This window comes from Zerene cesonia, chromosome 25, assembly GCF_012273895.1.
Source record: "Zerene cesonia ecotype Mississippi chromosome 25, Zerene_cesonia_1.1, whole genome shotgun sequence".
NCBI classification, from domain to species: domain Eukaryota; kingdom Metazoa; phylum Arthropoda; class Insecta; order Lepidoptera; family Pieridae; genus Zerene; species Zerene cesonia.
In genome coordinates, this window is record NC_052126.1 from 4287310 (window position 1) to 4301466 (window position 14157).

The 14157-nt window shown below is 34.5% G+C and overlaps 1 protein-coding gene across 1 annotated transcript; it reads right to left on the reverse strand.

The window, feature by feature from the left end:
* Positions 1–3741: 3741 nt before the first annotated feature.
* LOC119836700 (attacin-B-like) lies at positions 3742–6481 on the reverse strand. The gene is made up of 3 exons (XM_038362122.1): positions 6176–6481; positions 4553–4744; positions 3742–4062 (listed from the first exon to the last, which is right to left on the reverse strand). Exons 1-3 carry the CDS (start codon positions 6364–6366, stop codon positions 3861–3863), a joined length of 585 nt encoding a protein of 194 aa, XP_038218050.1. The 5' UTR covers positions 6367–6481; the 3' UTR covers positions 3742–3860.
* Between the last annotated feature and the right edge of the window lie 7676 nt (positions 6482–14157).

The following is a 14157-nucleotide window of genomic DNA, read 5'->3' on the forward strand; positions in this document are numbered from 1 at the left end:
GTACTTCCATCTTCTATTGTTATAGCCTTCGACATGCTTATTCCTGTTTATGGTCTACTGGTGCATGATTATTATAAAATTTTTAAGTTTTTGTTAAGGCACAAGGAAGGTTTTTATGGAAAAAATTAAAGGAAAGAACGTACCGCGAGTCGGAACGCACCTCCAGCAGTATATCAAAGTTAAATTTGCGCGGACTGAGGATGCGCTCGGTGACCAGCTGTCATTGTAAACAAGAGGGTAGATAATTAATTATGTAATCATATTTTTTTCACTTAACTACCTGAACATATCATGAAAATATCGATTGGCACTTTGGTACTTCTTAGAAAATGTAGACCAAATAAGATTATTCTGATTTTTAATAATAACGTAATTTAATTATCTCTTTTCATATTATATATGCGGAGGAAACTGTGTCTGTGTGTTTATCTTTACGTCTCTTCTTAATTACTAAACCTACTAACCTACTGAATCGATTGGGGTGAAATTTGGTAGGTACAGATATATATTGATAAAGGATATAGATTAGTTTATATCCCGCAAAAAATTACGGGAAATATGCGAGAAAAACTGTACCGGACTACCTATATTTTCCTTTGCTACGTGGGCGAAGCCGCGTTCGAAATGTTAGTCATTTAAGTAATTAAACATTTATAACCCGTTATATACTTTTTACACCCTATTTTCTATATTGCCCCAATAAAGCCAAGTTCGTCCCCATCGATCAGAAAAGTTTATCGCGGAGTGTAACCACAGATTACCAAAATAGTTACTGGCGTAACGTCGTGTAAGTGATTAAGATAGCTAATGAACGAAATCCCACAACCCTCAGCTAAACGGTTATGAAGGTAACTGCTTCGTTAAGGGAATTTCGGCTCCATTACTTTCAAGGCATTTCGTGTGGATATGATTTGTGATAACTGAATTTATTCAATGAAACTGTAGCTGCTTATAGCTGACTAGCAGTTCGCCCCGGCTTCGCCCGTGTCACTCTGCGAAGTTGCAGCTTTCTAATGGTGAAATAATTTTTAAAATCGGTCCAGTAGTTTTTGAGTTTATCCATTAAAAAAACAAACAAACAAAAAATCAAATCTTTCCTCTTTAAAATATTAGTATAGATGTTATGGATCGAAGTGAACTAAATGTGGGGGTCGAGTACGCTTCGGCACGTTTTGGACCAGCTGGCACCGGGGAAGTACCACACCCCACAGAAGGCTGGCAGTAGCATGCTACTGTGTTTCGTTTCGTTTCGTATGGTGAGTGGGGGAGACGCAGGTCTTTTAATCTTCCCATTTTATCCCCCTCCCGTGTCTCCCATGGGTTCCATTTAAATTTGATCTGGCAATTTGAGAGTCGTTTTTTGTTGAAAACTATATAATTCTAATATGATGAATGAGTGGTTACGGTATGAAGTTTTGGATTCAATACTTAGTATGTCCAAAAACAATAATTGCTTCGACAAAGAGAGGTACTTATTAGCCAGGTATTAAAAATAAATGTGAAGTCTAGTGTGAAATCACACATTTTTGGATGACTACTCCATGGATTTTGATGAAATTATGCATACAGAGAGGGAATGAGCTGACTTGGTTATGTGACTTTTTATCCCGATTATATCTAGATATCCCTTGGGATAAAACAGGAATCTTGATATCCAGACACAGCCAGGACGAGCATCTAGTGCCACATATATTCTTAAAGGGACACGACAAATTCACAGTAAGAATAACGTTATCCGAGTACAAATCAAACACAACTTATAATATCTGAGTAACAATACAAGATACGATACATAAAACACCTGTAAACAGGTAAGACTCAACTCCTTATTTGGCCTTACAAATTATGTCTCCGAAACTATGGTTTCGAATAATATCAAATACTAAATACTTTGCAGTCGGAGCCCCATTTCAATATAATCCATCCCGTAGCGTTTACTAAATTCGTTGATGTCTTGTTCCAAACATTATGTTCCCTTGGAGACCGAACTTATAGCTATGACGGCTTCAGACGGTTTTCAATCAAAGTTATTGAAGCAAATTAGGATAAATGGGTGTCTTGTATTTGCAACAATATATAAAGAGACAAGTCTTATAAAACATGAGTTTATACATTTTGTATAAGTAGTAGGTATGACATTAATAAATTTTAACATAATGCAGTATGATCACGTCCCATAATTGTGTATGTGAATATAGAAAATGGTTTCATTAATTGCCTCGTTAGGAATTCCATAAAATTAACTTTCAGAACTTCGATCGTCAAAAACAAAAGTGTATCGAATTGTCCTAAACAAAAACAAATTTAAACATTAGCTGCAATATATTTGTCATATGAAACAAGTCAAAAGAAACAAATGATAAAACAAAATTAAGCTTATTGTAATTACATTAAAGTGTATTTGCCATATACCACCCGAAGTTATATTCAGTCCTAATCGAAAAGTCGCAACCATATATTGATTTAAAAATCTATACTAATACTAGCTGCACCCGGCAAACGCTGTTCTGCCTTACTCTTATCGTTTAGTGGTATGAAAAATAGATGTTAGCCGATTCTCAGACCTACCCAATATACTTACCAAATTTCAGAGGAATCGGTCAAGCCGTTTCGGAGGACTATAGAGACTAACATTTTGACACGAGAATTTTATATATAAGATTATAAAGTTGAAGAGTTTGTTTGTTTGTTTGAACGCTCTAATCTCAGGAACTACTGGTCCGATTTGAAAAATTCTTTCAATGTTAGATAGCCCATTTATTGAGCAAGGCTATAGGCTACATATGAACCACGTGCAAAGCCGGGGCGGACCGCTAGTCTACAAAATAATCGAATATTGGGGCAATCCTAGGTAAGAGATAGATTAGAAATTTCGGGAGTCATTCGTCATTATACATTCTATTATAAATGAGCGGCTTGAAGAATTGAGTAATTTCTTATAGATTTATCATATCATTATGTTGATTTTGAAAATAACATTCTCAAGTAGTTAGTTATATCTACTTTCTTGCTACTACTACTTGCTTTTAAGTGCAACCTAATTACCACTATGACATCTAGTAATAAAGTCACAAATCGTAAAAACAGAATAAGAGCTCACTTCTAAGGAGCGCTGTTATATGCGGAGATGGTTGACTTATCGCTAACGCTATATCTACATGTCTTTACTAGACGAAGTATAACATACTGAGATGTAGATTATTTTTTGAACAGAAGAATTGAAAACACATTAACTATCACTTGTACTAAAAAAAATTATACATGAAAAACCGAGTTAAGGAACCAAGACCCATAAACCACAGAGGGATTGAAGAAAATTTTTAACATTATCTATTTACAAGATTTATTTTTCCATTAAAGTTAAGAATTCTTTCAAGAGATGAAATATGCCATTGTTCGCGCAACAAAAGGCTCGTCCCTCGTTTGTCGAATGGTCAGGAAAAAATATGAATGCTTCGAATACTATGCAAAATTTCGATGTTCTGTGGGTATAATACAACCTTGTTTTTGTAGGGGCATACTTTGAGTTTACTTTTCGAGCATTTCCTTTTGAATTTTAAATTATAACCAGTCAAGTCGACAGTCTAACCCGTAATATAATTTTTCCAACATTGAATCGTTTCGCATTCAACCCAATCATATTATCATCATATATAAACCATATTTTCCAAGAACATCGACAATTATTATCGATGAATTTTAAATAAATAAATATATTATGTTAAAAAGAAAAAACGATAATATTAAAAAAATATATAATAACGATTACGCAATTATTATGGAACCAAGCATTGCCTATACAATTTTTAAAGGCGTTTTAAATTACATGCAAGTTGAACAAGCGTTGAATGTCGTACAAATTAAAACTTCTTATTGAATATGAAAGCACCATTCTGCTGCCATTGTCCATGAGAAAACGGTGATGTACTTTTGGAAGCACCCAAATTTAGGTCGAATGATGATGTCGGGGTTTTGTGGAGATTAACGAAGCCTCCAACGTTGTAGTCCGTTTTATTGAACATAGGTGTGTGTGCTACAGAAGCTGATGTACCTATTTTCTCTCTGAAATAGAAAATCTAAATGTATGAAATGGGAATGTAAGAATTCTTTGAATTTGTTATAAGAATCGTGACGTTTAACTTGTTTCTAGACAAAACAAACGCCGCTAATATTTGTGTTCAAGCGATTTCTTTATAGTAACATAAATTTTATGCAAGAGTACATAACAAACGACCCTTTCATTACCTACATCTTTCCAACATTACTTAGGTATTTTTTTTACCTACCGCACCGCGGTTGCCTGGCAGAGATCACTGAACAGCGATAAGGTCGTTTATTGTCCTATATCTTTACATTGTAATATTCATTCTTTTCGTGAGTTGAAACATTGTTAAATAAATAATTGTTTTTTTACAAAAAATTGCAAATAAAATGAGACCACGTGGTAGGCACCAGCTTTCAAATAAAAAAAGAATCATTAAAATCGGTTCGCCCAGTAAAAATAGACAATACAACGTATTAAAGCCGATTTGACACTTTTTTTTAGACTTACTTGAAGGCATAGTCCACGCCAGCCCCATGAGTTGCGAAATTCGGATGCGCTTTCGGCATAGTCTGTGTAGTGAAGGCATTCACATCAAGTTTGTGGTTCGACGTATGGAGGAGGTTCAGATTAGTAGAACCTGTGACTTGATTACCAACATTGGGAATATGCTTCGCTGCTATTCCTGCTGAATGGCCTCCCCTGGAAGAGAAAAGAGAAATTTATGTTAATACACAAGGAAGGTTCTTATAGTGAAAAAACTAGAGAACTAGAGGTGAGGCCGGGGCGGATCACTAGTTATTTATATAGATATTCCACTTAAAAATGTAACATAGCGAGAGGGAAAACTCCCAAAATACTAATTTCATATAAGTCAAACGTATTACAAAAAATGTGTATCTTCAAGGAAATTATATATGTAACTAGCTGTAAACAGCGGCGCCACTTGCGTGGTACCCGGGCAAAAAGAAGCCTGTATACTAATCTAGACTATAATCTATCTCTGTACCAAATCTCATACAGATACCTTAAGCAGTTTTCACGAGAAAGGGCAATAAATATAAATACATCCATACATACTTAAATACTTTCAGGTATATAATAATACTAGCTACGCCCCGCGGTTTCACCAGTGTAAGTCCGTAACCCGCAGAAATATCGGGATAAAAAGTTGCCTATATGTTATGTCAATTGTTCAGCTATCTACATACCAAATTTCATTACAATCGGTTCAGTGGTTTTTGCGTAAAAGTGTAACAAACACACATCCTTGCAAACTTTGGCATTTATAATATTAGTAGGATATTAGTAGGATTAGGAAGTCGAATGTGTACGATTAATATTTGTAAATCACAATAACACATCTGCTTATTTACCTGACTGCCACATTGCATTGGATATTTGCTTAAACACAATAGGCCTTCACAGTTTAATGTTTACTTATTTCAACGATAAACACATACGTTTAGATTTCTCGATTCAATCCAACTGTACCAAAAATATGATAATCTATACTAATATTATAAAGCTGACGAGTTTGTTTATTTGTTTGAACGCACTAATCTCAGGAACTACTGGTCCGATTTGAAAATTTCTTTCAGTGTCTGATAGCCCATTGAGGAAGGCTATAGGCTATTATGTACAACGAGCGAAGCCGGGGGCGGACCGCTAGTTTAAAATAAGAAAGAACAGATTAAAAATTGTATTAAATCATAAGTCATCGAATAAATTACAATATCACAAATTTACAATATCTAATGCTTAAAAATATTAGACAGTATTCAGTGAAAACAATTCTTTATACTCGTATAATATTTGCTTATGTTTTATGTACAGGCGTTGTTATAACGTCGATTTAATTATAATGTTTTAATGGAGCTTAAAATGTTAAATGCAACGTCTTTCAAACTAATGCATGATATTAAGAAATATGTTTGGTTAAACGTGAAATACGAACACTCACATTACGAAATGCAGTAGTGTGCTAATGAGTATTCTTCTGTGAGGTACTTGAAAGCATCCTCGACTCCCACGTTAAAATTGTTCTTATTATTAGGGTTACAAACATTACACTTGTTCGAGCGCAACACGAAACCTTCCATTTATAAGGCGTTTAAAATAAAAAGTACTTACGATTCCAAAGTTAAGCTTCCTCCAGCAACACTATACGCAGGTGCATTCAATTGAGTAGGATCTGGTGCGATTCGATATCCATGTACAAATGCATTACCAGTTAGAGTATTATTTTCATTCTCTTTCACACCCGTTATTGAGAAGTTCTTCGTTTTATCAGCATTTTCTGACACACCACCAGTGAGAGGCATTGTGTCTAGGAGATAACGTACGAGGAAAGGGTATTTTAAAAAGTACCAGGAGATTATAAATGAAAACGAATTAATATTTGTTTAGAATCGTTTCTGGTCAAAGTACTAGGACGCTATAAACGTGGGAGGAGTGTTCCACCGCTTTTATATGTGCAGGTTTGCGAAGGTGAAGTCCCTATTTAAGTGAGTAATATAATTTTATACGAGACGGGACGGACGAACTGTGTGGGTGAATATTGTGCATGTGGTGATAACGGGGATAAACCTGTAGGTCTGGAAGGTTGGTTGGTGGCATTAATGCTAAGAGAATTATCAATTGATTTCAATTTAAATATTAAATGGGTCAAAGTTACTAACCAAATAATTAGCGGGTGTTATCACAGGATATGGAATCAAAGGACATTCGCGTGGAATAGTAGATAAAGAAACCTTATATATAAATGTACACTTTCATACAAAAGCAGGTCATCATATTATTATCTGTAATTTATTACATTTGATACCGAAGCTCCGACGGTTAGATGGCGTTGAACAGGACCTGAAAACGATTGGTGTGAAAAGCTGGAGAGCCCGGGCAGGGAATCGAGTGAGCTAGAAGAAAATACTGGACCAGGCCAAAGCCCACTCGTGGCTGTAGAGTTTCAGATGATGATGACGATGCGAATGACGCCGCAGGTTATAGTACTGGTAGTAATTTAAAAGCGTTATATTAGAATTAATGATTTATATCTTTCTTTCAGAAAAATCATACTTTTCATTACATAAACTCAGGTTTTGAAAAAATTCTTTTTTTTTTTCAGAAAAAAGACTAACATTTTTAATTTAGCCGCCATTTCCTTTATTTTTATTTTTAACATACAACTGTCACTCACACAACTGTCATCGTTAAAACGTTTAAGAAAAATTGATATTAAAATATTGTTGTTACATGTGCACTCGAAAAACATAATCCCTTTCAGATGTAATAAGAATACGTATTACGTATAAGTATATAAAACTTTTCAACAAGATTATTCATAGTATTATATATAGATATAGAATAATTATATATATTGTTCTTCGTATTCATACTCCTCTCCTTTATCTAAGTTTTTTGTTGGTTGCCTGGAAGAAATCGCTATATAGCGATAAGGCCGCCATTTGTTTATAATGTAACTTTATTAAGTTTTTTGTAGCTTTATTAAGAGCAATAAAGAATAAATAAATAAATAAATAAACAAGATTGTACATAGAAGGAAACTTAAAAATAATAATAACAATGATTATAATTAAGCCTACAATTTGTTTTGCGGCCACTTAGAAGTGATGAAGTATAAAATGTACGCGTGTAATTAAGAACAATCTGGAATACATAACGCCATCACACAGCTGTAATTCAATTTAAAAACAATTTTCTAAATTATGGCGCGTAAAAAGTAAGAAAGCTGTAAAATTTTTATGACGGCTCAAGCTTTAACGAAACTTCGATACAATCGTTTCGTTTCTGTTATCATCAGGAAGTTATAAAAAAAGGACTTAGGTGAGTGAGAAAAACGTATTTTCAAATGTCTATACTATTTTGTTTTTATGTATACGATTATAATAAAGCTAATGAGTTTGCTTGTCTTAAATTGTTTCATTGTTGAAATAGGTAAGTTATCCCTGAGTGTTGTAGACCATTTTTATATGAATTCCATTTAAATTTATATACACATTCTAACACGAACATTATTTTGGTATTTTCTTACAGTACAGTAATATGCTATACATACATATATCATGTAAAAATCTATTATCGACATATCGTTTAAAAGTGACATTTCCAAATACATGCACAACCAGTTAAACCAGCGGTCATTGTATGTCTTATCACAAAGGTGTAAGGTTGGAAATGATCTGAACTAATCAAGATTACTAACGTCTGTTGAAAAGAGCCCTTCTGTGGTCATCACTAGGGTCTGGCTAGTCTCAATTGTTAATATCTGCGATTTATTCGGGTTTAAGTGTGGTTTTATTGGTTACGAAGTTCTCGCACCCATTTCTGGTCTTGACGTATAGAATAAAATACGATGTATTTTCGATTATTTTCTCATTTCAGGATAATGAAAATTATGAGCAATTTCGTTAAGGCAGGTTTACAGTTTAGGGTTTTAATTTTGCTTTGGTTAATATCATAGTATTAGTTGGCTAGATACAAAAATGGCAAGCATAGTTGAGTATGAAAACACTAAGTATTTCTTTCAATAAAAACAAAGGATGATGCTTAATTAGTACAAATTGAGCCAGCTCGCATCGGGGAAGGTACCACAACCCTACAGAAAAATGGCGTGAAATAGTAGTGTGCTACTATATTTCGTTCGGTGAGTGGGGAAGCCGGAGACATCCCAGTCCATTCCTTTATACCCATCGTCATTGTGTCCTTATCCTTGCATATCGCAAATATACATAGGCGCTAGTAAATGCTTACTATCAGGCGAGCCAACAAGAAAATAACATGTCATAAATAAATATCGCCCTGGCTCTGTCCAGGTAGACATTTTTGTAAGTTTTTTAACATTTTTAAGGAATATTGTCCACTATATCCGTGTCAATGTTACGCTTAAAGTTCCATGCGCTCTATGAACCGAGGTTAAAGCAGATATCTACAACATGTGTTCACAACGCGTTGCGCCTACCAAGATAATATGCCATGACGCGTTCTGAACTTTAATTTATTTACCATAACGCCGCCTCTCGCACTAAAAATCCCATCCACTAGTGAATTTATATTTGCAAATGTTTCTTCACTGTTGAGCTGTCGGACTAATAATTAATGGATTTTACTATTCGTTATGTTGAGAGCGAACTAAAAAAATGTTTTTCCGTGTATTCTTTTATGACGAAAAAATGTTGTTAAAGGCTAAAGCCAAGGTTTGTCTGCATAACCTAATTCGAAATTTGTACTTTTAATATCATTGGGCTTCAAATTGTTTCCTCATATACCTAACCTTTTTCCAGACGTGTTCCTCCACGACTTTTCCTGTTTTGAGACCTTAAGGATTATATATGCTTGCTGGCGTCAAGCCATTTGGCGCCAATGAAGATATAATTGCCGAAACTGATGTCCGTTTTGACGCTAAGAAAAGTACACAAATTTACAATACCAAAAAAGTGGTATAATATAATAGTATAAACGATTTAATATCAATATCGTCGTATCGTCCTCGAAACAGAAAAAAATCTGTTTCGAGGACGATACGACTCTATCAGCGGTATTGCTAAAAAAACAAAGAAAAGGAAAGAAAGAATGAAAACCGAAAAGGAAACGGGACTCCGGCTCCCCCACACACCGCACGACACACAGTAGCATGCTACTATTTCACGCCGGTTTTCTGTGGGGGTGTGGTACTTTCACGGTGCGAGCTAGTCCCATTCGTGCAGAAGCGTGCTTGATACCACATACCAAATTTTTACAATATATTTATTACCTTATATCATAGCATATTTCTTTGCCCTTCGTTATCTCGTTGTTTATCTGTGTATTTTAATGCGCTAATCTCATAAAGTACTCGACCGATTTTAAAATTCGTTCACCGTTGTATGTGTGCGTTATACCTGAGTGCTTTAGTATATACTTATCACTTATCATGTATACTTACCACGGGCAAGCCAGGGCGGACCGCTAACGGACCTTTAAGAAAGGTTTATCGCATCTTTTTTACGAGAAGAAGTAAAAGTTAAATCGCACTTAATCTTGTGCTTCACAAAGCGCTCATTTTTGCTGTATATGAATACTTAGATTCGAATAATTCTAGCGGAATAATATCAACTCAGCCTCAATGTTAAAACAAGTCTGTACTATAATTGATAGCTTTAATGCAACGCAACAGGGAAAAGAGTGGCAGCAAATCAGATTTATTTTATAATGCATCAAGGATGGCCGTATTTGAAATTTGAATGTGTACTTATAGTCGCGGTGTTAGTTGAGACGAATATAATACTTTAGTCTGAGCTAAATAGTTCTTGCATTTAAATATAAAATGAGATATTACCTAAATAATATTATATAGCTACTTTTATACAGTTCATTTGTATGTGACACAGTGTACTAAGAATATTAAAATGTTGTTATAAAAAATGTATTTGTTTGTTACGATTTTACTCACTTTGCCTATCGATTTTCAATATTATATTACTACTAGATAACTAGGCACTTACATCTAAGTACTTACATACCGAGTAACATGGGCGTTTCTAAGCGGGTCAACCCGGACGCAGTCAGGGCAAGCTGCTCAACCATTACAGGATTGCCAAAATAATATTCCTCAGGACAGGACAGGATTAAGGGCGTCTAAGGACTTTTGCATATTGTGTGTTAGTCTTTCATTTGTGCTATTTACTTTTTAGAAGACATACTCTAAGGAAGGATTTTGCAAAAGGTCCACATTAAGGGTTGTTAAGGGCTGTAGTATATTAGTATGTCCGTATATCTTATTTTTTATCAATTAATAATAGATTTGAAATAGGGCTAGCTTAAGGCGTCTACAGGCTCTTGCATGTTTTAATTACAGGCATTAAAACAGTTACAATTTTAAAGTCACGGATGTTATTAAAAGGATTTTGATTAGGAACGGTTCTTGCGAAAGGAGTAAACTAGAACTAAACTTGGGTAAGGTTAGCTAAACTTAAAGTCATTCTTTACAGTTAGTCTATTATGTGTATCTATGTTTATACTTATAAAATTATGGCGAATGCATGACAACGTCCTATCAAAATTCACAAAGCGTAATCAATATTATTATTCAGAGAATGTTGTTTAGTGCACCTAAATTACGAAACATATCACTGTCCACTATCAAACGACAACGATCCCACGCAAAACATACTCGTACATGGCCTACCATATCTCGCCAGAAGCTATTGCGTTTTAATAACCCTATACCAATGTAGCAATGTAAAACGTTTTATCCTAAACGCAGTGATAATTGTAAAAAACTGTCTCCTACCTGACGATTCAAAGCCATATTTAGTAATAGTACGCATGAGTCAGGTTGAAGTTAGGAGTTTCGTTGGACGAACAATCGAAAATATTTTATTTGATTCTGGAATAAATATACACGTAGGATAATAAACAAGGAAAATTACGATATCACAACAAATATACTGTGATACAGAAATACCAAGCTACATTAGTAACGGAATTACTCCTAGCTCCGATGTCCATAAAGATTGTTCAACATTGAACTTCAACAATTTAAACTTATATTGAGATTTTAAACATAATATATATTTAGATACATAACTATTCAAACTTATAGAAGACCTTTTTACTCGACTGGCCGAAGTGTGTCAATCGACCGAATGAGGCATTCAGTGATATGAAGACAATTATATGCTATGTAATAATAATCAGCTCACTCCATTCTGTTTTTGTTCCTTGAAGACGATAAAGGTCGTATAAATAAATCACTGTAATTCATACCCTGGCCCTCGGGAGTCTATTTTTACTACATTTATTTCATTATTATTGTAAACAATGTCATGGATCAGTAATAAAGCCGCTCTTATTATTTTTCAATTAAACTTGTCTATACCACTATAATGATACAAATATGTTCGCGAGATTGTTTGATAGCAAATACTTGATAAGAAATTTTGATGAATTTTCCTCATACTTATATAATATTGTAGCAAACATGGAATTAATTTCTGTGAATCAGTATGAATACAGATTAAATGAAAACACATTATAATGATAATATCAACTAAATTATGACACTTGCTCGTGTAAAAATGCGAGAAGTCGATAGAGATAGGTACCACACGTTTATGTTATTGTTAAGAAGTAATTGTTTATAGCATCAAAATTTTGAATCATGTCAGGTCCATCAAGTAAAGATTATTTCCTTCTTTCTGTTTTTATTCGTCACTGTTTAATCCTGGCCATCCATAGCAATACGATAACACTAGCTGCGCCCCGCGGTTTCACCCGCGTAAGTCCGCATCCCGTAGGAATGTCGGGATAAAAAGTTGCCTATAAGTTATTCCAGTTGTCCAGCTGTCTACGTACCAAATTTTATTGCAATCGGTTCAATAACGTTTGGTATTGAAAAAAAAATTGTTTGAGCTAACGTTTCATAAAACTTTATGTTAATAGAATCGTTGTAAAGTTCTTTAAATCGTCATCATCCCACCACTCTCCGGACATAGGCATCCTATGAGGTTGTTAATATATTATACACGTGAAAGTTTGTGGGAATGGATGTATGTCTCTTACTTTTTCACGTAAAAATAGCTTATCATATCTGTATGAAAATTTGTAGAGAGAAAGATTACAGTCTGGATTAGAATATACGCTACTTTTTAAACGGGTGCCACGAGTGACGCGGTTACAGCTAGTATTGTAATGTTATTATGATATCTCTTCGTTTCAGCAGTTTTTGCGTGAAAACGTTACAAACACACAGAAACACAAAAGTTTCCTCTGTATCGTATTAGCGAAGATGAACGTCAATGATAGCTTCGATACAAATGCCCTCAATCTTACTACTGCACGGCCCATCGTGACTTCAACAAACTTGCACATATAATCTCGCCTCACGAAGATCATAAATACTTCCGTTATCGGTTTCCAGCCCACTTGACGTCACACGAGTGTTTGAACTAGTTTTATTCGGAGGTTACACTCGATTAAATCGTTAGTAATGTTTGATTACTCCTTAGAGCTTTGATATTGGATAGTTTCAATTGCTTATTGTGAATCTGATGTATTATGCGTTTGAAAAAAATATTATATTTTTTTGATCCGTCAATATTCATCATCATCAGCCAATATATGCTGCGGGGACACAGGCCTCCCATGAGGGAATAACCTCCTATGAGGGATCAGGCCCCAATCGACCACGTTCGCCAAGAGCGAGTGCGGGCAGAGGTCACATTTCGTCGAACTTATGATTCTCAAACATGCCGGTTTTCTCACGATGTCTTTCTTCACCGTTTTGAGCATTAGTGATCAATCAATCAGTCAATCGACAATTTCAGTTATGGTTAAATATACTGGTTTAAAAATAAAAAAAGCTTTTTGACTGTTTTTCAAAAAATCGGCGCCTTAAGTAACGGGATGTGGGTGAATAATTTGATTGATCTCGTTTTGTGTAAGTTATATTGATATTTGAAGACTTCATGTGTGCTTTGTATTGCTTACTATACTTATCTACATTCTATACTATATAATTAATTTTAACAGGAAACTAAACGTCCTAAAACTATCAGAAGGCGCCAGCTTTCAAAAAAAAAAAAAAACAATCGTTTAAATCGATTCACATAGTTAAATGTTATGAGACAGAATAACAATGGAAAAATAAAAATACAATTAAATTAAGGACCGGCCCGTCATGTACCTCCATAATTAGATACTTAAAATTGAGATATGGCTGATGCCACTATAACATCAAACTGTTTTAAAATCAAGTTTTAGCAACGGTTCCCACGGTTAAAATTGGATACCTGACGTATTTGTTTTTTGTGTCACTTTTAGTTATATCTATTTCTATTAATGAAACTAGCAGTTCGCCCCGGCTTTGCCCGTGGTACCTGTCACTCTGCGAAGCGCAGCTTTCTAATGGTGAAAGAATTTTAAAATCGGCCTCGTAGTTTTTGAGTTCATCCATTACAAACAAACAAACAAAAATACAAATTCTTTATAATATTAGTGTAGTTTAAAGTCGCGAGTAGACGAGTAAATAAAAATGTAGTATGTAATATTAACCTAGTTACAATGTCTATATGATATAGTTCCAATCTTTTTATAATTAGCTAAAAAAGCAAATAAAT